This window comes from Oncorhynchus kisutch, unplaced genomic scaffold (assembly GCF_002021735.2).
Source record: "Oncorhynchus kisutch isolate 150728-3 unplaced genomic scaffold, Okis_V2 Okis09a-Okis19a_hom, whole genome shotgun sequence".
NCBI classification, from domain to species: Eukaryota; Metazoa; Chordata; class Actinopteri; order Salmoniformes; family Salmonidae; genus Oncorhynchus; species Oncorhynchus kisutch.
This window is the reverse complement of record NW_022261985.1, coordinates 14720762-14744227: the sequence shown is the minus strand read 5'-3', so window position 1 is coordinate 14744227 and position 23466 is coordinate 14720762. Positions and strand designations below refer to the sequence as shown.

Sequence of the window (23466 nt, the reverse complement as noted above, 5' to 3'; positions counted from 1 at the left end):
TCAGAGGAGAGAAGCCCTGGTACAGCATCTAGACATGACTCGAGAGAGAGAGGCCTGGTCAGAGGAGAGAAGCCCTGGTACAGCATCTAGACCATATCACCTCCACCCTACCTGACACCCTTGACCCACTCCAATTTGCTTACCGCCCAAATAGGTCCACAGACGATGCAATCTCAACCACACTGCACACTGCCCTAACCCATCTGGACAAGAGGAATACCTATGTGAGAATGCTGTTCATCGACTACAGCTCGGCATTCAACACCATAGTACCCTCCAAGCTCGTCATCAAGCTCGAGACCCTGGGTCTCGACCCCGCCCTGTGCAACTGGGTACTGGACTTCCTGACGGGCCGCCCCCAGGTGGTGAGGGTAGGCAACAACATCTCCTCCCCGCTGATCCTCAACACTGGGGCCCCACAAGGGTGCGTTCTGAGCCCTCTCCTGTACTCCCTGTTCACCCACGACTGCGTGGCCACGCACGCCTCCAACTCAATCATCAAGTTTGCGGACGACACAACAGTGGTAGGCTTGATTACCAACAACGACGAGACGGCTTACAGGGAGGAGGTGAGGGCCCTCGGAGTGTGGTGTCAGGAAAATAACCTCACACTCAACGTCAACAAAACTAAGGAGATGATTGTGGACTTCAGGAAACAGCAGAGGGAACACCCCCCCATCCACATCGATGGAACAGTAGTGGAGAGGGTAGCAAGTTTTAAGTTCCTCGGCATACACATCACAGACAAACTGAATTGGTCCACTCACACAGACAGCATTGTGAGGAAGGCGCAGCAGCGCCTCTTCAACCTCAGGAGGCTGAAGAAATTCGGCTTGTCACCAAAAGCACTCACAAACTTCTACAGATGCACAATCGAGAGCATCCTGGCGGGCTGTATCACCGCCTGGTATGGCAACTGCACCGCCCTCAACCGTAAGGCTATCCAGAGGGTAGTGAGGTCTGCACAACGCATCACCGGGGGCAAACTACCTGCCCTCCAGGACACCTACACCACCCGATGCTACAGGAAGGCCATAAAGATCATCAAGGACATCAACCACCCGAGCCACTGCCTGTTCACCCCGCTGTCATCCAGAAGGCGAGGTCAGTACAGGTGCATCAAAGCTGGGACCGAGAGACTGAAAAACAGCTTCTATCTCAAGGCCATCAGACTGTTAAACAGCCACCACTAACATTGAGTGGCTACTGCCAACACACTGTCAATGCCACTGACTCTACTCCAGCCACTTTAATCATGGGAATTGATGGGAAATGATGTAAATATATCACTAGCCACTTTAAACAATGCTACCTTATATAATGTTACTTACCCTACATTATTCATCTCATATGCATACGTAGATACTGTACTCTATATCATCGACTGCATCCTTATGTAATACATGTATCACTAGCCACTTTAACTATGCCACTTGGTTTACATACTCATCTCATATGTATATACTGTACTCGATATCATCTACTGTATCTTGCCTATGCTGCTCTGTACCATCACTCATTCATATATCCTTATGTACATATTCTTTATCCCCTTACACTGCGTATAAGACAGTAGTTTTTTTTGGAATTGTTAGTTAGATCACTTGTTCGTTATTACTGCATTGTCGGAACTAGAAGCACAAGCATTTCGCTACACTCGCATTAACATCTGCTAACAATGTGTATGTGACAAATACATTTGATTTGATTTGATTTGATTTGACATGACTAGAGAGAGAGAGGCCTGGTCAGAGGAGAGAAGCCCTGGTACAGCATCTAGACATGACTAGAGAGAGAGAGGCCTGGTCAGAGGAGAGAAGCCCTGGTACAGCATCTAGACATGACTAGAGAGAGAGAGGCCTGGTCAGAGGAGAGAAGCCCTGGTACAGCATCAGGTGGTTCAGGAGAGTTGGGTCCTACCTTGGAAGTTGCCAGCGGAGAGGTAGAGCCAGGTGAGTGCGGGGATGAAGAGCAGGGCGAGGGAGGCAGCGAGGAACTTCCTGCGCCCGCGACACATTCCCAGCATCCTCTGTGGCGATGGCCCAGAACGAGAGGTGGAGCAACCTCTGAAGTCTGACCTCTATGTGGGTAGCAGCTGTTGGCCGGGGGGGGGCATGATACTGTCTGAGGGGAGAGGAGAGGAGGGGAAGAGAGAGGAGGGGAGAGGAGAGAGAGGAGGGGAGAGGAGAGGACAGGAGGGGAGAGGAGAGGACAGGAGGGGAAGAGAGAGGAGGGGAGATGAGAGAGGACAGGAGGGGAGTGAGAAGAGGAGGGGAGAGGAGAGGAGGGGAAGAGAGAGGAGGGGAGAGGAGAGGAGGGGAAGAGAGAGGAGGGGAGAGGAGAGGACAGGAGAGGAGAGGACAGGAGAGGAGAGAGAGGAGGGAGAGGAGAGAGGACAGGAATTGAGAGAGGACAGGAGATGAGAGAGGACAGGAGAGGAGAGAAGACAGGAGGGGAGTGAGAAGAGGAGGGGAGAGATGGGAAGAGAGAGGAGAGATAAGAGAGGAGGGTGAGAGAGTTGAGGAGGGGGAGAGAGGTGAGGAGGGGGAGAGAGGGGAAGAGGGGAGAGAGGAATGGAGGGGGAGAGGAGGGGAGAGACAGGACAGGACATGACAGGTTAGATCATAACAGGGAGTATAAAAATGATTTTCAATGATGATTGTTTTGCCCCAAAGATCAGAATTCATAGGGGGTAAAGGCATACATAATTATAGTGAATGTTTCAAATGGAACTTTTCCACTGAAGCTACTTCCGAGAAGATACTGATAAAGTCTCTAGACCCTGTTAAAGTCTCTAGACCCTGTTAAAGTCTCTATATCCTGTTAAAGTCTCTATATCCTGTTAAAGTCTCTATATCCTGTTAAAGTCTCTAGACCCTGTTAAAGTCTCTAGACCCTGTTAAAGTCTCTAGACCCTGTTTAAGTCTCTAGACCCTGTTTAAGTCTCTAGATCCTGTTAAAGTCTCTAGACCCTGTTAAAGTCTCTAGACCCTGTTAAAGTCTCTAGAGGTGTCCAAGTTGTGTCCCGAATTCCTGTCAGACCAATATATGAATCACAAATTCAGGGGGAAAAGTTCAGCAGTTTGAATGAATTAGACTCACAGATGTGTTTGTTCTCTTTCTCCCAGATATCTCACTCTCTCACACACACACACACACACACACACACACACCCTTCCACTTTAGCCGCTATATTTCAGTCGATTCTCTCTGTAACGTAGAGCCAAAGCCTCTATTTATGATACAATAAATCCTCTTTCCATTACAAAACACGTTTGTCCGATTAGCCACATGACCCCAGTCACATGACCCCAGTCACATGACCCCAGTCACATGACCCCAGCCACATGACCCCAGTCACATGACCCCAGCCACATGACCCCAGCCACATGACCCCAGCCACATGATCCCAGCCACATGACCCCAGCCACATGACCCCAGAACGACGAGGCTGCAGAACGACGGAGCTGCAGAACGACGAGGCTGCAGAACGACGGAGCTGTAGAACGACCGGGCTGCAGAACGACCGGGCTGCAGAACGACCGGGCTGCAGAACGATTTGATTTGGGTAGTCTGGAGGCAGTCCGGGGGCAGTTTGGAGGCAGTTTGGAGGCAGTCTGGAGGCAGTCCAGAGGCAGTCCGGGGGCAGTCCGGGGGCAGTCCGGGGGCCATCCACAGGCAGTCCAGAGGCAGTCTGGGGGCAGTCTGGAGGCAGTCCGGGGGCAGTCTGGAGGCAGTCCGGGGGCAGTCTGGAGGCAGTCCACAGGCAGTCCAGAGGCAGTCTGGATGTAGTCTGGAGGCAGTCCGGGGGCAGTCTGGAGGCAGTCCGGGGGCAGTCTGGAGGCAGTCCACAGGCAGTCCGGAGGCAGTCTGGATGCAGTCTGGAGGCAGTCCACAGGCAGTCCACTTTTAACCATTTATTTGGACTCCTCACATCTTAATCTTTGTTAAGAAAAAGACGTTGGGTCCTAGATTTATAAAATATTAAATGAATCCTATACATTGAAAATGGCCAATTCAGGTGCAATAAATTAGCTACATTTCTCAGAGTTAAAACAAACTTCTAAACAATATAATGTTTCAGGAAAGCTAATATATGTTTCAATCTGAGATGGGGGGGTGGGGGGGGTGGGGGGTGTTAAATCCTCTTGTGCTTTTTGAGGTGGAACGACTCGAGGGAAGCGTGTCATTCTAGTCATTTCACTGGGAAAAACCTTGTCATGAATATTCATATACACGTTCAACTTTGAGAAAGCCAAACGTTGTTTGTCATATAGAGTTGAAGTCGGAAGTTTACATACACCTTAGCCAGATACATTTAAACTGTTTTTCACAATTCCTGACATTTAATCCTAGTAAAAATTCCCTGTTTTAGGTCAGTTAGGATCAACAATTTATTTTAAGAATGTGAAATGTCAGAATAATAGTAGAGAGAATGACTTATTTCAGCTTTTATTTCTTTCATCACATTCCCAGTGGGTCAGTAGTTTACATGCACTCAATTAGTATTTGGTAGCATTGCCTTTAAATAGTTTAACTTGGGTCAAGCCTTTCAGGTAGCCTTTCACAAGCTTCCCACAATAAGTTGGGTGAATTTTGGGCCATTCCTCCTGACAGAACTGGTGTAACTGAGTCAGGTTTTTAGGCCTCATTGCTCGCACACGCTTTTTCAGTTCTGCCCACAAATGTTCTATGGGATTGAGGTCAAGGCTTTGTGATGGCCACTCCAATACCTTGACTTTGTTGTCCTTAAGCCATTTTGCCACAACTTTGGAAGTATGCTTGGGGTCATTGTCCATTTGGAAGACCCATTTGCAAACAAGCTTTAATGTCCTGACTGATATCGTCAGATTTTGCTTCAATATATCCACATAAGTTTCTTTCCTCAATGCCATCTATTTTGTGAAGTGCACCAGTCCCTCCTGCAGCAAAGCACCCCCACAACATGATGCTGCCACCCCCGTGCTTCACAGTTGGGATGCTGTTCTTCGGCTTGCAAGCCTCCCCCTTTTCCTCCAAACATAACGATGGTCATTATGGCCAAACAGTTCAATTTTTGTTTCATCAGACCAGAGGACATTTCTCTAAAAAGTACAATCTTTGTCCCCATGTGCAGTTGCAAACCGTAGTCTGGCTTTTTTATGGCGGTTTTGGAGCAGTGGCTTCTTCCTTGCTGAGCGGCCTTTCAGGTTATGTCGATATAGGACTTGTTTTACTGTGGCTATAGATACTTTTGTACCTGTTTCCTCCAGCATCTTCACAAGGTCCTTTGCTGTTGTTCTGGGATTGAGTTGCACTTTTCGCACCAAAGTACATTCATCTCTAGGAGACAGAACGCATCTCCTTCCTGAGCGGTATGACGGCTGAATGGTCCCATGGTGTTTATACTTGCGTACTATTGTTTGTTGTCTTGACAGATTTCTTTTGATTTTCCCATGATGTCAAGCAAAGAGGCACTGAGTTTGAAGGTAGGCCTTGAAATACATCCACAGGTACACCTCCAATTGACTGAAATGATGTCAATTAGCCTATCAGAAGCTTCTAAAGCCATGACATCACTTTCTGGAATTTTCCAAGCTGTTTAAAGGCACAGTCAACTTAGTGTATGTAAACTTCTGACCCACTGGAATTGTGATACAGTGAATTATAAGTTAAATAATCTGTCTGTAAACAATTATTGGAAAAATGACTTGTGTCATGCACAAAGTAGATGTCCTAACCGACTTGCCAAAACTATAGTTTGTTAACAAGAAATTTGTGGAGTGGTTGAAAAACGAGTTTTAATGACTCCAACCTAAGTGTATGTAAACTTCAGACTTCAACTGTAGCTTTAGGGTACGGTAGGAAGCCTAAATATTGTCTGTTCTGTTGAGCATAACATTAGTTCTGTGGAGGTGACCTTTGCACCCAGCTGTGTCTGGGAAACATGACAGGGAGGAGGGAGAGTGGTTGGATCACACCCAGTCCCACAGCTGGACCAGAGGGACTTCCTGGCCCATGTGGGTCCCCAATCTGTTTATCCCTGGCTCTCTCACAGCTAACATCCCTAGCTGTCTCTGTCCCTAGCTGTCTCTGTCCCTAGCTGTCTCTGTCCCTAGCTAACATCCCTAGCTGTCCCTAGCTGCCTCTGTCCCTAGCTGCCTCTCTCACAGCTAACATCCCTAGCTGTCTGTCTCTAGCTGTCTCTCTCACAGCTAACATCCCTAGCTGTCTGTCTCTAGCTGTCTCTCTCACAGCTAACATCCCTAGCTGTCTGTCTCTAGCTGTCTCTCTCACAGCTAACATCTGTTGGGGAATAATCAGAATTGGTGGGTAACATAGATAAGATGTTTTATTTTCATGATATGCTTATGAGTTATTTCTCATAAGAATGTATTTTGTTGTACTATAGTGGTGGCCATTGGCAGTTATCTGTTCTATGTCAAGACTAAGTTGCATGGGCCGCAGAGAGGGGAGTGGTCAAGGTGTCATCATGTGTAAACATATCTTTTGCTCCACTGTGTCTGTGCCAGTCACTCCCTACTTTTCCCATCGGGGAGAGGAGGATGGCAGTGTCTGGAATCATTCTATGCTCCCCGTGAGCTTGTCCAGGATTGGTTGTATTTAGAATTGGTTGTATCTAAATGACTATTTGATATATGCCTCTTGATATGGAGGATTGGTTTATGGTTCTGGGTTTGAGTAAGGAGACAAAGCTGAACGATTTATTATGTCTATGCTGTCTGACTATGTGTGTTCTTTGCTATTAAAAGATCACAGTTGCAATGTAGAAGGGGCTCTCAGAGAATTCATTGATAGACACTGAATTGATCTGAGAGTCACAGGGTTGTGATAGAGCTCATATAATTAAAGATGGACTTTGATAACTAACTCTGACTTGTGTTGTGGTTTGCTCTCATGATTTGGTAAATAGAGGACATTTCCACGACACATCCCTAGCTGTCTCTGTCCCTAGCTGTCTCTGTCCCTAGCTGTCTCTGTCCCTAGCTGTCTCTGTCCCTAGCTGTCTCTGTCCCTAGCTGTCTCTGTCCCTAGCTGTCTCTGTCCCTAGCTAACATCCCTAGCTGTCTCTGTCTCTAGCTGTCTCTCTCTCAGCTAACATCCCTAGCTGTCTCTAGCTGTCTCTGTCCCTAGCTGTCTCTGTCTCTAGCGGTCTCTCTCACAGCTAACATCCCTAGCTGTCTCTAGCTGTCTCTGTCCCTAGCTGCCTATCTCACAGCGAACATCTATAGCTGTCTCTGTCCCTAGCTGTCTCTGTCCCTAGCTGTCTCTGTCCCTAGCTGTCTCTCTCACAGCTAACATCCCTAGCTGTCTCTGTCTCTAGCTGTCTCTCTCTCAGCTAACATCCCTAGCTGTCTCTAGCTGTCTCTGTCCCTAGCTGTCTCTGTCTCTAGCGGTCTCTCTCACAGCTAACATCCCTAGCTGTCTCTAGCTGTCTCTGTCCCTAGCTGCCTCTCTCACAGCGAACATCTCTAGCTGTCTCTGTCTCTAGCTGTCTCTCTCTCAGCTAACATCCCTAGCTGTCTCTAGCTGTCTCTGTCCCTAGCTGTCTCTGTCTCTAGCGGTCTCTCTCACAGCTAACATCCCTAGCTGTCTCTAGCTGTCTCTGTCCCTAGCTGCCTCTCTCACAGCGAACATCTCTAGCTGTCTCTGTCCCTAGCTGTCTCTGTCCCTAGCTGTCTCTGTCCCTAGCTGTCTCTGTCCCTAGCTGTCTGTCTGTCTGTCTGTCTGTCTGTCTGTCTGGCTGGCTGTCTGTCTGTCTGTCTGGCTCTCCCTAGCTGGCTGTTTGTCTGTCCCTAGCTGTCTGTCTGTCTCTCCCTATCTGTCTGTCTGTCTGTCTGTCTGTCTCTCCCTAGCTGTCTGTCTGTCTCTCCCTAGCTGTCTGTCTGTCTGTCTCTCCCTAGCTGTCTGTCTGCCTGTCTCTCCCTAGCTGGCTGTCTGTCTCTGTCTGTCTGTCTGTCTGTCCCTAGCTGGCTGTATGTCTGTCTCTAGCTGGCTGTATGTCTGTCTCTAGCTGGCTGTATGTCTGTCTGTCTGTCTCTCCCTCTAGCTGGCTGTCTGTCTCTCCCTCTAGCTGGCTGTCTGTCTCTCCCTCTAGCTGGCTGTCTGTCTCTCCCTCTAGCTGGCTGTCTGTCTCTCCCTCTAGCTGGCTGTCTGTCTCTCCCTCTAGCTGGCTGTCTGTCTCTCCCTCTAGCTGGCTGTCTGTCTCTCCCTCTAGCTGGCTGTCTGTCTCTTTCCTCCCTCTAGCTGGCTGTCTGTCTCTCCCTCTAGCTGGCTGTCTGTCTCTCCCTCTAGCTGGCTGTCTGTCTCTCCCTCTAGCTGGCTGTCTGTCTCTCCCTCTAGCTGGCTGTCTGTCTCTCCCTCTAGCTGGCTGTCTGTCTCTCCCTCTAGCTGGCTGTCTGTCTCTCCCTCTAGCTGGCTGTCTGTCTCTCCCTCTAGCTGGCTGTCTGAACACTTGATTACATTAATGCGTATTAGACCTGCTGGTTGGGATACACCCCGGGTCCAGGGCAGTGAGAGATAAGCCCCTCCAGCTGGTTGGGATACACCCAGTGTCCAGGGCAGTGAGAGATAAGCCCCTCCAGCTGGTTGGGATACACCCCGTGTCCAGGGCAGTGAGAGATAAGCCCCTCCAGCTGGTTGGGAGACACCCCCGTGTCCAGGGCAGTGAGAGATAAGCCCCTCCAGCTGGTTGGGATACACCCCGTGTCCAGGGCAGTGAGAGATAAGCCCCTCCAGCTGGTTGGGATACACCCCGTGTCCAGGGCAGTGAGAGATAAGCCCCTCCAGCTGGTTGGGATACACCCCGTGTCCAGGGCAGTGAGAGATAAGCCCCTCCAGCTGGTTGGGATACACCCCGTGTACAGGGCAGTGAGAGATAAGCCCCTCCAGCTGGTTGGGATACACCCCGTGTCCAGGGCAGTGAGAGATAAGCCCCTCCAGCTGGTTGGGATACACCCCGTGTCCAGGGCAGTGAGAGATAAGCCCCTCCAGCTGGTTGGGATACACCCCGTGTCCAGGGCAGTGAGAGATAAGCCCCTCCAGCTGGTTGGGATATACTCCGTGTCTAGGGCAGTGAGAGATAAGCCCCTCCAGCTGGTTGGGATACACCCCGTGTCCAGGGCAGTGAGAGATAAGCCCCTCCAGCTGGTTGGGATACACCCCGTGTCCAGGGCAGTGAGAGATAAGCCCCTCCAGCTGGTTGGGATACACCCCGTGTCCAGGGCAGTGAGAGATAAGCCCCTCCAGCTGGTTGGGATACACCCCGTGTCCAGGGCAGTGAGAGATAAGCCCCTCCAGCTGGTTGGGATACACCCCGTGTCCAGGGCAGTGAGAGATAAGCCCCTCCAGCTGGTTGGGATACACCCCGTGTCCAGGGCAGTGAGAGATAAGCCCCTCCAGCTGGTTGGGATACACCCCGTGTCCAGGGCAGTGAGAGATAAGCCCCTCCAGCTGGTTGGGATACACCCCGTGTCCAGGGCAGTGAGAGATAAGCCCCTCCAGCTGGTTGGGATACACCCCGTGTCCAGGGCAGTGAGAGATAAGCCCCTCCAGCTGGTTGGGATACACCCCGTGTCCAGGGCAGTGAGAGATAAGCCCCTCCTGCTGGTTGGGATACACCCCGTGTCCAGGGCAGGTGGTTCTTCCATAATGATTATCTGTTATGTACTGATGAAGCAAAAAGGAAAATGTCCCTTTCACTTCCTAATGGGGCTTTATGGAACAGATGGACACACTGGCCTCGGCAGGGGATTGAAACATAAAATAAACAACAGACGAGAATGAATTCTCTCTGAACAACAAAAACTATCAATCTGAACGCAGGAGGAGAGCAGAACAGGAAGTCTGTACATTCATCACAGGAGACAGTGTTCCAAATGGCATCACCTTCCCTTTATAGTACACTACTATAGACCAGAGCCCTATTCCCTATATAGTGCACTACTATAGACCAGAGCCCTATTCCCTATATAGTACACTACTTTAGACCAAAGCCCTATTCCCTAAATAGTGCACTACTATGACCAGAGACCTATTCCCTATGTAGTGCACTACTTTAGACCAGGGCACATGCACCCTATTCCCTATATAGAACACTACTTTAGACCAGAGCCCTATTCCCTATATAGTACACTACTTTAGACCAGGGCCCTATTCCCTATGTAGTACACTACATTAGATCAGGGCACATGCACCGTATTCATTATATAGTGTACTACTTTAGACCAGAGCCCTATTCCCTATATAGTACACTACTTTAGACCAGAGCCCTATTCCCTATATAGTACACTACTATAGACCAGAGCCCTATTCCCTATATAGTACACTACTTTAGACCAGAGCCCTATTCCCTATATAGTGCACTACTATAGACCAGAGCCCTATTCCCTATATAGTACACTACTTTAGACCAGAGCCCTATTCCCTATATAGTACACTACTTTAGACCAGAGCCCTATTCCCTAATAGTACACTACTATAGACCAGAGCCCTATTCCCTATATAGTGCACTACTGTAGACCAGAGCCCTATTCCCTATATAGTGCACTACTATAGACCAGAGCCCTATTCCCTATATAGTGCACTACTATAGACCAGAGCCCTATTCCCTATATAGTGCACTACTATACACCAGAGCCCTATTCCCTATATAGTGCACTACTGTAGACCAGAGCCCTATTCCCTATATAGTGCACTACTATAGACCAGAGCCCTATTCCCTATATAGTGCACTACTATAGACCAGAGCCCTATTCCTATATAGTGCACTACTGTAGACCAGAGCCCTATTCCCTATATAGTGCACTACTATAGACCAGAGCCCTATTCCCTATATAGTGCACTACTATAGACCAGAGCCCTATTCCCTATATAGTGCACTACTATACACCAGAGCCCTATTCCCTATATAGTGCACTACTATAGACCAGAGCCCTATTCCCTATATAGTGCACTACTATAGACCAGGGCCCTATTCCCTATATAGTGCACTACTATAGACCAGAGCCCTATTCCCTATATAGTACACTACTTTAGACCAGAGGCCTATTCCCTATATAGTACACTACTTTAGACCAGAGGCCTATTCCCTATATAGTGCACTACTTTAGACCAGAGGCCTATAGAACCCTATTCCTTATATAGTGCACTACTGTAGACCAGAGGCCTATTCCCTATATAGTGCACTACTGTAGACCAGAGCCCTATTCCCTATATATAGTACACTACTTTAGACCAGAGGCCTATTCCCTATATAGTACACTACTTTAGACCAGAGGCCTATTCCCTATATAGTGCACTACTTTAGACCAGAGGCCTATAGAACCCTATTCCTTATATAGTGCACTACTGTAGACCAGAGGCCTATTCCCTATATAGTGCACTACTGTAGACCAGAGCCCTATTCCCTATATAGTGCACTACTTTAGACCAGAGAAACAGAAAACTATGAACATGTTTTCCCTCACTACTGTAAGCCACTCTGAATAAAAACGTCTGCTAAATGATGAATCTATACTGAACTAAAACATAATCACAACATGAAAAGTGTTGGTCCCGTTTTCATGAGCTGAAATAAATGATCCCAGAAAATGTTTTCACGAACGCACAAAAAGCTGCTTTCTGTCTGTAATAAAGCCCTTTCTGTGGGGGAAATACCTCATTCTGATTGGCCTATGCCCCCTCAGGCCCACCTATGGCTGCACCCCGACCCAGTCACGTGACATCCATAGATGAGGTCATAATGAATTTATTACAGTGGACTGATTTCCTTCTATAAACTGTTACTCAGGAACATCTAACTGAACAACGCGTTGTCCCTCCTCTCAGTAACAACGCGTTGTCCCTCCTCTCAGTAACAACGCGTTGTCCCTCCTCTCAGTAACAACGCGTTGTCCCTCCTCTCAGTAACAACGCGTTGTCCCTCCTCTCAGTAACAACGCGTTGTCCCTCCTCTCAGTAACAACGCGTTGTCCCTCCTCTCAGTAACAACGCGTTGTCCCTCCTCTCAGTAACAACGCGTTGTCCCTCCTCTCAGTAACAACGCGTTGCGTTGTCCCTCCTCTCAGTAACAACGCGTTGTCCCTCCTCTCAGTAACAACGCGTTGTCCCTCCTCTCAGTAACAACGCGTTGTCCCTCCTCTCAGTAACAACGCGTTGTCCCTCCTCTCAGTAACAACGCGTTGTCCCTCCTCTCAGTAACAACGCGTTGTCCCTCCTCTCAGTAACAACGCGTTGTCCCTCCTCTCAGTAACAACGCGTTGTCCCTCCTCTCAGTAACAACGCGTTGTCCCTCCTCTCAGTAACAACGCGTTGTCCCTCCTCTCAGTAACAACGTGTTGTCCCTCCTCTCAGTAACAACGTGTTGTCCCTCCTCTCAGTAACAACGTGTTGTCCCTCCTCTCAGTAACAACGCGTTGTCCCTCCTCTCAGTAACAACGCGTTGTCCCTCCTCTCAGTAACAACGCGTTGTCCCTCCTCTCAGTAACAACGCGTTGTCCCTCCTCTCAGTAACAACGCGTTGTCCCTCCTCTCAGTAACAACGCGTTGTCCCTCCTCTCAGTAACAACGCGTTGTCCCTCCTCTCAGTAACAACGCGTTGTCCCTCCTCTCAGTAACAACGTGTTGTCCCTCCTCTCAGTAACAACGCGTTGTCCCTCCTCTCAGTAACAACGTGTTGTCCCTCCTCTCAGTAACAACGTGTTGTCCCTCCTCTCAGTAACAACGTGTTGTCCCTCCTCTCAGTAACAACGTGTTGTCCCTCCTCTCAGTAACAACGTGTTGTCCCTCCTCTCAGTAGATGCTTCGTCTGCACTATAGAGTAGACAGACAGACAGGCCTGGCTCAGGTTGGAGATCTGCCTGCAGAATTAAATCCCCCCCCTCCCTTAAAGCCCTCCCTCCCTCGCCTCACTCCCTCCCTCCAAGCCTCCCTCCCCCCGCCCTCCCTTAAAGCCTTCCCTCCCTCCCCCCTCCAAGCCTCCCTCCCCCCTCTCCCTTAAAGCCCTCCCTCCCTCCCTCCCCCCTCCAAGCCTCCCTCCCCCTCTCTCCCTCCTCCCTCCCTCCCTCCTATAAACCCCCGCTCCCCCCCTCTCTCCCTCCAAGCCTCCCTCCCTCCATTAAAGGCCCCTCCGCCCCCCCTATAAATCCCCCCCCCCTCCCTCCTATAAACCCCCTCTCCCCCCCCCTCTCTCCCTCCAAGCCTCCCTCCCTCCATTAAAGGCCCCTCCGCCCCCCCTATAAACCCCCCCCCCTCCCTCCCTCCCTCCCTCCTATAAACCCCCTCTCCCCCCCCTCTCTCCCTCCAAGCCTCCCTCCCTCCATTAAAGGCCCCTCCACCCCCCTATAAATCCCCCCCTCCCCCTCCCTCCCTCCTATAAACCCCCGCTCCCCCCCCTCTCTCCCTCCAAGCCTCCCTCCCTCCATTAAAGGCCCCTCCGCCCCCCCTATAAACCCCCCCCTTCCCTCCCTCCCTCCCTCCCTCCAAGCCTCCCTCCCTCCATTAAAGGCCCCTCCGCCCCCCCTATAAACCCCCCCCTTCCCTCCCTCCCTCCCTCCCTCCAAGCCTCCCTCCCTCCATTAAAGGCCCCTCCGCCCCCCCTATAAACCCCCCCCCCCCCCCTCCCTCCCTCCCTCCCTCCCTCCCTCCTATAAACCCCCTCTCCCCCCCCTCTCTCCCTCCAAGCCTCCCTCCCTCCATTAAAGGCCCCTCCACCCCCCCTATAAATCCCCCCCCTCCCCCTCCCTCCCTCCTCCCTCCCTCCTATAAACCCCCGCTCCCCCCCCTCTCTCCCTCCAAGCCTCCCTCCCTCCATTAAAGGCCCCTCCGCCCCCCCTATAAATCCCCCCCCCCCTCCCTCCCTCCCTCCCTCCTATAAACCCCCTCTCCCCCCCCTCTCTCCCTCCAAGCCTCCCTCCCTCCATTAAAGGCCCCTCCGCCCCCCCTATAAATCTCCCCCCCTCCCCCCTCCCTCCCTCCCTCCTCCCTCCCTCCCTCCTATAAACCCCCGCTCCCCCCCCTCTCTCCCTCCAAGCCTCCCTCCCTCTCTCTCCCTCCTCCCTCCCTCCCTCCTATAAACCCCCGCTCCCCCCCCCTCTCTCCCTCCAAGCCTCCCTCCCTCCATTAAAGGCCCCTCCGCCCCCCCTATAAACCCCCCCCCCCCCCCCCCTCCCCCCTCCGGCACCATATGGTCCCATTAACACACTAAGGTGATTAGCTGAGTGGGCGTCTTCTGTCACAAGGGCACACAGAAGAGACAGAGGTAAGGAGGAAACAGGATTATTTTGGAGAGTAAATAATTTTGGCTGCTCAAAGAATACGTCAACAAGGCATTCTGGGAACAGAGCTAACAGAGTGAACCCCTATGCTTCAGCTCACCTGGTTAACACAGTGAACCCCCTAGGCTTCAGCTCACCTGGTTAACACAGTGAACCCTCTAGGCTTCAGCTCACCTGGTTAACACAGTGAACCCCCTAGGCTTCAGCTCACCTGGGTCTAGGCTTCAGCTCACCTGGGTCTAGGCTTCAGCTCACCTGGGTCTAGGCTTCAGCTCAACAGGGTCTAGGCTTCAGCTCAACAGGGTCTAGGCTTCAGCTCAACAGGGTCTAGGCTTCAGCTCAACAGGGTCTAGGCTTCAGCTCAACAGGGTCTAGGCTTCAGCTCACCAGGGTCTAGGCTTCAGCTCACCAGGGTCTAGGCTTCAGCTCACCAGGGTCTAGGCTTCAGCTCAACAGGGTCTAGGCTTCAGCTCAACAGGGTCTAGGCTTCAGCTCAACAGGGTCTAGGCTTCAGCTCACCTGGGTCTAGGCTTCAGCTCACCTGGGTCTAGGCTTCAGCTCACCTGCGTCTAGGCTTCAGCTCACCAGCCTAACAGACTTATGGTGAAGATCCTGCTTCAAACCCAAATGGTCACAACACTTTTACCCTATTCCACAAATGTCAATATTTATGAGAGAAAGCGAGAGCGAGGGAGAGAGAGTGAGAGCGAGGGAGAGAAAGCGAGGGAGAGAGAGCGAGAGCGAGAGCAAGGGAGAGAAAGCGAGAGCGAGGGAGAGAAAGCGAGAGCGAGGGAGAGAAAGCGAGAGCGAGAGCGAGAAAGCGAGAGCGAGGGAGAAAGTGAGAGAGCTGAGAGAAAGCGAGAGAGCTGAGAGAAAGCGAGAGAGCTGAGAGAAAGCGAGAGCGAGGGAGAGAAAGCGAGAGCGAGGAAGAGAAAGCGAGAGCGAGGGAGAGAAAGCGAGAGCGAGGGAGAGAAAGCTGAAGGGGAAATCTGTCAGTACGAGATAAACAAAAGCGGACACCTGCTCATCAAACATCTCATTTCAAAATCATGGGTATTCATATGGAGTTTTCCCCCCCTTTTCTGCTATAACAGCCTCCACTCTTCTGGGAAGGCTTTCCACTAGATGTAGGAACATTGCTGCTATAACAGCCTCCACTCTTCTGGGAAGGCTTTCCACTAGATGTAGGAACATTGCTGCTATAACAGCCTCCACTCTTCTGGGAAGGCTTTCCACTAGATGTAGGAACATTGCTGCTATAACAGCCTCCACTCTTCTGGGAAGGCTTTCCACTAGATGTTGGAACATTGCTGCGGGGACTTGCTTCCATTCAGCCACAAGATTAGTGAGGTCGGGCACTGATGTTGGACGATTAGGACTGGCTCACAGTCGGCGTTCCGATTGATCGCAAAGGTGTTCGATGGGGTTGTGGTCAGGGTTCTGTGCAGGCCAGTCAAGTTCTTCCACACCGATCTCGACAAACCGTTTCTGTATGGACTACGCTTTGTGCACTGGGGGGCATTGTCATGCTGAAACAGGAAAGGGACTTCCCCAAACTGTTGCCACAAAGATGGAAGCACAGAATCTTCTAGAATGTAATTGTTAAGATTTCCCTTCACTGGAACAAAGGGGCCCAAACCATGAAAACCAGCCCCAGACCATTCCTCCTCCACCTTTACAGTTGGCACTATGTAATGGGGCAGGCTGCTCAGCCATGGAAAACACTTTTCATGAAGCTCCGGACAAACAGTTCTTGTGTTGACGTTTCTTCCAGAGGCAGTTTGGAACTCGCTAGTGAGTGTTGCAACCGAGGACAGACGTTTCTTCCAGAGGCAGTTTGGAACTCGCTAGTGAGTGTTGCAACCGAGGACAGACGTTTCTTCCAGAGGCAGTTTGGAACTCGGTAGTGAGTGTTGCAACCGAGGACAGACCATTTTCAGCACTCGGCGGCCCCCGTTCTGTGAGCTTGTGTGGTCTACCACTTCACGGCTGTGCCGTTGTTGCTCCTAGACGTTTCCACCTCAAAATAAAAGCACTTAAAGTCGACCGGGGCAGCTCTAGCAGGGCATAGCCCTGAGTATAGCCAGTCGACAGGGGCAGCTCTAGCAGGGCATAGCCCTGAGCATAGCCAGTCGACCGGGGCAGCTATAGCAGGGCATAGCCCTGAGCATAGCCAGTCGACCAGGGCAGCTCTAGCAGGGCATAGCCCTGAGCATAGCCAGTCGACAGGGGCAGCTCTAGCAGGGCATAGCCCTGAGTATAGCCAGTCGACAGGGGCAGCTCTAGCAGGGCATAGCCCTGAGCATAGCCAGTCGACCGGGGCAGCTCTAGCAGGGCATAGCCCTGAGTATAGCCAGTCGACAGGGGCAGTTCTAGCGGGGCATAGCCCAGAGCATAGCCAGTCGACCAGGGCAGCTCTAGCAGGGCATAGCCCTGAGTATAGCCAGTCGACAGGGGCAGCTCTAGCAGGGCATAGCCCTGAGCATAGCCAGTCGACCGGGGCAGCTCTAGCAGGGCATAGCCCTGAGTATAGCCAGTCGACAGGGGCAGTTCTAGCGGGGCATAGCCCAGAGCATAGCCAGTCGACCAGGGCAGCTCTAGCAGGGCATAGCCCTGAGTATAGCCAGTCGACAGGGGCAGCTCTAGCAGGGCATAGCCCTGAGCATAGCCAGTCGACCAGGGCAGCTCTAGCAGGGCATAGCCCTGAGTATAGCCAGTCGACAGGGGCAGTTCTAGCAGGGCATAGCCCTGAGCATAGCCAGTCGACCGGGGCAGCTCTAGCGGGGCATAGCCCTGAGCATAGCCAGTCGACCGGGGCAGCTCTAGCGGGGCATAGCCCTGAGCATAGCCAGTCGACCGGGGCAGCTCTAGCGGGGCATAGCCCTGAGTATAGCCAGTCGACAGGGGCAGCTCTAGCAGGGCATAGCCCTGAGCATAGCCAGTCGACCAGGGCAGCTCTAGCAGGGCATAGCCCTGAGCATAGCCAGTCGACCAGGGCAGCTCTAGCAGGGCATAGCCCTGAGCATAGCCAGTCGACAGGGGCAGCTCTAGCAGGGCATAGCCCTGAGTATAGCCAGTCGACAGGGGCAGCTCTAGCAGGGCATAGCCCTGAGCATAGCCAGTCGACCGGGGCAGCTCTAGCAGGGCATAGCCCTGAGTATAGCCAGTCGACAGGGGCAGTTCTAGCGGGGCATAGCCCAGAGCATAGCCAGTCGACCAGGGCAGCTCTAGCAGGGCATAGCCCTGAGTATAGCCAGTCGACAGGGGCAGCTCTAGCAGGGCATAGCCCTGAGCATAGCCAGTCGACCGGGGCAGCTCTAGCAGGGCATAGCCCTGAGTATAGCCAGTCGACAGGGGCAGTTCTAGCGGGGCATAGCCCAGAGCATAGCCAGTCGACCAGGGCAGCTCTAGCAGGGCATAGCCCTGAGTATAGCCAGTCGACAGGGGCAGCTCTAGCAGGGCATAGCCCTGAGCATAGCCAGTCGACCAGGGCAGCTCTAGCAGGGCATAGCCCTGAGTATAGCCAGTCGACAGGGGCAGTTCTAGCAGGGCATAGCCCTGAGCATAGCCAGTCGACCGGGGCAGCTCTAGCGGGGCATAGCCCTGAGCATAGCCAGTCGACCGGGGCAGCTCTAGCGGGGCATAGCCCTGAGCATAGCCAGTCGACCGGGGCAGCTCTAGCGGGGCATAGGCCTGAGCATAGCCAGTCGACCGGGGCAGCTCTAGCGGGGCATAGCCCTGAGCATAGCCAGTCGACCGGGGCAGCTCTAGCGGGGCATAGCCCTGAGCATAGCCAGTCGACCGGGGCAGCTCTAGCGGGGCATAGCCCTGAGTATAGCCAGTCGACCGGGGCAGCTCTAGCGGGGCATAGCCCTGAGCATAGCCAGTCGACCGGGGCAGCTCTAGCGGGGCATAGCCCTGAGCATAGCCAGTCGACCGGGGCAGCTCTAGCGGGGCATAGCCAGTCGTCAGGGGCAGCTCTGGCGGGGCATAGCCCTGAGCATAGCCAGTCGACCGGGGCAGCTCTAGCGGGGCATAGCCCTGAGCATAGCCAGTCGACCGGGGCAGCTCTAGCGGGGCATAGCCCTGAGTATAGCCAGTCGACCGGGGCAGCTCTAGCGGGGCATAGCCCTGAGTATAGCCAGTCGACCGGGGCAGCTCTAGCGGGGCATAGCCCTGAGCATAGCCAGTCGACCGGGGCAGCTCTAGCGGGGCATAGCCCTGAGTATAGCCAGTCGACCGGGGCAGCTCTAGCGGGGCATAGCCCTGAGCATAGCCAGTCGACCGGGGCAGCTCTAGCAGGGCATAGCCCTGAGCATAGCCAGTCGACCGGGGCAGCTCTAGCGGGGCATAGCCCTGAGCATAGCCAGTCGTCAGGGGCAGCTCTGGCGGGGCATAGCCCTGAGCATAGCCAGTCGACCGGGGCAGCTCTGGCGGGGCATAGCCCTGAGTATAGCCAGTCGACCGGGGCAGCTCTAGCGGGGCATAGCCCTGAGTATAGCCAGTCGACCGGGGCAGCTCTAGCGGGGCATAGCCCTGAGCATAGCCAGTCGACCGGGGCAGCTCTAGCGGGGCATAGCCCTGAGCATAGCCAGTCGACCGGGGCAGCTCTAGCGGGGCATAGCCCTGAGCATAGCCAGTCGACCGGGGCAGCTCTAGCGGGGCATAGTCCTGAGTATAGCCAGTCGACCGGGGCAGCTCTAGCGGGGCATAGCCCTGAGTATAGCCAGTCGACCGGGGCAGCTCTAGCAGGGCATAGCCCTGAGCATAGCCAGTCGACAGGGGCAGCTCTAGCGGGGCATAGCCCTGAGTATAGCCAGTCGACCGGGGCAGCTCTAGCGGGGCATAGCCCTGAGTATAGCCAGTCGACCGGGGCAGCTATAGCGGGGCATAGCCCTGAGTATAGCCAGTCGACCGGGGCAGCTCTAGCGGGGCATAGCCCTGAGTATAGCCAGTCGACCGGGGCAGCTCTAGCGGGGCATAGCCCTGAGTATAGCCAGTCGACCGGGGCAGCTCTAGCGGGGCATAGCCCTGAGCATAGCCAGTCGACCGGGGCAGCTATAGCGGGGCATAGCCCTGAGTATAGCCAGTCGACCGGGGCAGCTCTAGCGGGGCATAGCCCTGAGTATAGCCAGTCGACAGGGGCAGCTCTAGCAGGGCATAGCCCTGAGCATAGCCAGTCGACCAGGGCAGCTCTAGCAGGGCATAGCCCTGAGCATAGCCAGTCGACAGGGGCAGCTCTAGCAGGGCATAGCCCTGAGTATAGCCAGTCGACAGGGGCAGCTCTAGCAGGGCATAGCCCTGAGCATAGCCAGTTGAGGTTGCGGTTGTATATATATATATATATTTATTTTTTGGAGCAGTGTATATATCTATATATATATTTATATAGTGTATTTTGTTGATGTTGGGGCCGAACTGCTAACACAAAGACTGGGTTTTCACAAAGAAACTCATTTCACTGTACGTGACATTAAAACTTAAAAACCCTAAAAAATAACCGACATGTGAATTAATGCTCAGCACGACCCGGTAACATCCTGGATAGAGACAACCCCAGTCTCATAACATCCTGGACAGAGACAACCCCAGTCTCATAACATCCTGGACAGAGACAACCCCAGTCTCATAACATCCTGGACAGAGACAACCCCAGTCTCATAACATCCTGGACAGAGACAACCCCAGTCTCATAACATCCTGGACAGAGACAACCCCAGTCTCATAACATCCTGGACAGAGACATCCCCAGTCTCATAACATCCTGGACAGAAACAACCCCAGTCTGTCTGATGAATTAATGCTCAGCACGACCCGGTAACATCCTGGACAGAGACAACCCCAGTCTGTCTGATGAATTAATGCTCAGCACGACCCGGTAACATCCTGGACAGAGACAACCCCAGTCTCATAACATCCTGGACAGAGACAACCCCAGTCTCATAACATCCTGGACAGAGACATCCCCAGTCTCATAACATCCTGGACAGAAACAACCCCAGTCTGTCTGATGAATTAATGCTCAGCACGACCCGGTAACATCCTGGACAGAGACAACCCCAGTCTGTCTGATGAATTAATGCTCAGCACGACCCGGTAACATCCTGGACAGAGACAACCCCAGTCTCATAACATCCTGGACAGAGACAACCCCAGTCTCATAACATCCTGGACAGAGACAACCCCAGTCTAATAACATCCTGGACAGAGACAACCCCAGTCTAATAACATCCTGGACAGAGACAACCCCAGTCTAACCTTTTATGACAGGATAAATAGGTCCTGGTGAACAACGATCCAACTGTAAGAAATGATTCCTGAAGTCCTCAGTGACACAGATCATTACTCAGCTCCAGGTGATGTCAACATTTGGTCCCGTCAAAGAGTTTCAGGAAGACGGACTCACCATTCACCATGACAACAGACTGTTAGACAGACTGACTCAGACGTCATGGCCATTCACCATGACAACAGACTGTTAGACAGACTGACTCAGACGTCATGGCCATTCACCATGACAACAGACTGTTAGACAGACTGACTCAGACGTCATGGCCATTCACCATGACAACAGACTGTTAGACAGACTGACTCAGACGTCATGGCCATTCACCATGACAACAGACTGTTAGACAGACTGACTCAGACGTCATGGCCATTCACCATGACAACAGACTGTTAGACAGACTGACTCAGACGTCATGGCCATTCACCATGACAACAGACTGTTAGACAGACTGACTCAGACGTCATGGCCATTCACCATGACAACAGACTGTTAGACAGACTGACTCAGACGTCATGGCCATTCACCATGACAACAGACTGTTAGACAGACTGACTCAGACGTCATGGCCATTCACCATGACAACAGACTGTTAGACTGACTCAGACGTCATGGCCATTCACCATGACAACAGACCACACGTAGCAGGATAGGGAAGGCTCTGTGTAGGAAACTAACCTGGTAGCAGGATAGGGAAGGCTCTGTGTAGGAAACCAACCTGGTAGCAGGATAGCGAAGGCTCTGTGTAGGAAACTAACCTGGTAGCAGGATAGTGGAGCCGCTGCTGAGTCTTGAAATGCCAGTATCTTAGTCTTGTAACTTCCTTGACTTTGAGCAGCAGCAGGGCCACGGCTCAGATCAGAACTGCTTTGAAGTGGAAACATGAAAGATGTCGGCCTGCCCTCCCTTTCCTGCCCTCCCTTCCCAACAGGTGTGTAAACAGCTGGAGAGGTGGATAGCAAGGACGAGAGAGAGCGAAAGAGAGGGAGGACGAGTGAGAGAAAGAGAGAGGACAAGAGCGAGAGGGGAGGGATAGAGAGAGAGGACAAGATGAGAGTAAGAGAGAGAGGGATAGAGGGATAGAGAGAGAACAAGATGAGAGAGAGAAAGAGAGAGAGAGAAAGGACAAGACGAGAAAGAGCATACAGCATTCTGCTAAGATATCCTCCGTGTACAACGTAGTACACCAAATAATGCATGCAGAGCAGAATTAGGCCGCTACCCACTAATTATCAAAATCCAGAAAAGAGCCGTTCCATTCTACAACCACCTAAAAGGAAGCGATTCCCAAACCTTCCATAACAAAGCCATCACCTACAGAGAGATGAACCTGGAGAAGAGTCCCCTAAGCAAGCTGGTCCTGGGGCTCTGTTCACAAACACACCCCACAGAGCCCCAGGACAGCAACACAATTAGACCCAACCAAATCATGAGAAAACAAAATATAATTCTTTCCAAGTAATTAACAAAAAAACAGAGCAAACTAGAATGCAATTTGGCCCTAAAGAGAGAGTACAACCGTGGCAGAATACCTGACCACTGTGACTGACCCAAACTTAAGGAAAGCTTTGACTATGTACAGACTCAGTGAGCAGAGCCTTGCTATTGAGAAAGGCCGCCGTAGGCAGACCTGGATCTCAAGAGAAGACAGGCTATGTGCTCACTGCCCACAAAATGAGGTGGAAACCGAGCTGCACTTCCTAACCTCCTGCCAAATATATTGGAGACACATACAGTGGGGCAAAAAATTATTTAGTCAGCCCCCAATTGTGCAAGTTCTCCCACTTAAAAAGATGAGAGAGGCCTGTAAATTTCATCATAGGTACACTTCAACTATGACAGACAAACTGAGAAAAAAAATCCAGAAAATCACATTGTAGGATTTTTAATGAATTTATATGCAAATTATGGTGGAAAATAAGAACTTGCACAATTGGTGGCTGACTAAATACTTTTTTGCCCCACTGTATTTAACTTTCAATGTAAATACAGTGCCTTGCGAAAGTATTCGGCCCCCTTGAACTTTGCGACCTTTTGCCACATTTCAGGCTTCAAACATAAAGATATAAAACTTTATTTTTTTTGTGAAGAAACAACAACAAGTGGGACACAATCATGAAGTGGAACGACATTTATTGGATATTTCAAACTTTTTTAACAAATCAAAAACTGAAAAATTGGGCGTGCAAAATTATTCAGCCCCTTTACTTTCAGTGCAGCAAACTCTCTCCAGAAGTTCAGTGAGGATCTCTGAATGATCCAATGTTGACCTAAATGACTAATGATGATAAATACAATCCACCTGTGTGTAATCAAGTCTCCGTATAAATGCACCTGCGCTGTGATAGTCTCAGAGGTCCGTTAAAAGCGCAGAGAGCATCATGAAGAACAAGGAACACACCAGGCAGGTCCGAGATACTGTTGTGAAGAAGTTTAAAGTTGGATTTGGATACAAAAAGATTTCCTAAGCTTTAAACATCCCAAGGAGCACTGTGCAAGCGATAATATTGAAATGGAAGGAGTTTCAGACCACTGCAAATCTACCAAGACCTGGCCGTCCCTCTAAACTTTCAGCTCATACAAGAAGAAGACTGATCAGAGATGCAGCCAAGAGGCCCATGATCACTCTGGATGAACTGCAGAGATCTACAGCTGAGGTGGGAGACTCTGTCCATAGGACAACAATCTGTCGTATATTGCACAAATCTGGCCTTTATGGAAGAGTGGCAAGAAGAAAGCCATTTCTTAAAGATATCCATAAAAAGTGTCGTTTAAAGTTTGCCACAAGCCACCTGGGAGACACACCAAACATGTGGAAGAAGGTGCTCTGGTCAGATGAAACCAAAATTGAACTTTTTGGCAACAATGCAAAAAGTTATGTTTGGCGTAAAAGCAACACAGCTC

General features: G+C 51.5%; 1 protein-coding gene across 1 annotated transcript in view; it reads right to left on the bottom strand.

Moving 5' to 3' along the window:
- Positions 1-23466, bottom strand: part of LOC109887189 (LARGE xylosyl- and glucuronyltransferase 1-like) — a 210686-nt gene that overhangs the window by 166069 nt on the left and 21151 nt on the right. The window contains 1 exon segment of the mRNA XM_031815405.1: positions 1921-2124. Within this exon segment, the coding sequence (XP_031671265.1) occupies positions 1921-2026 (106 nt within the window). The 5' untranslated portion in view covers positions 2027-2124.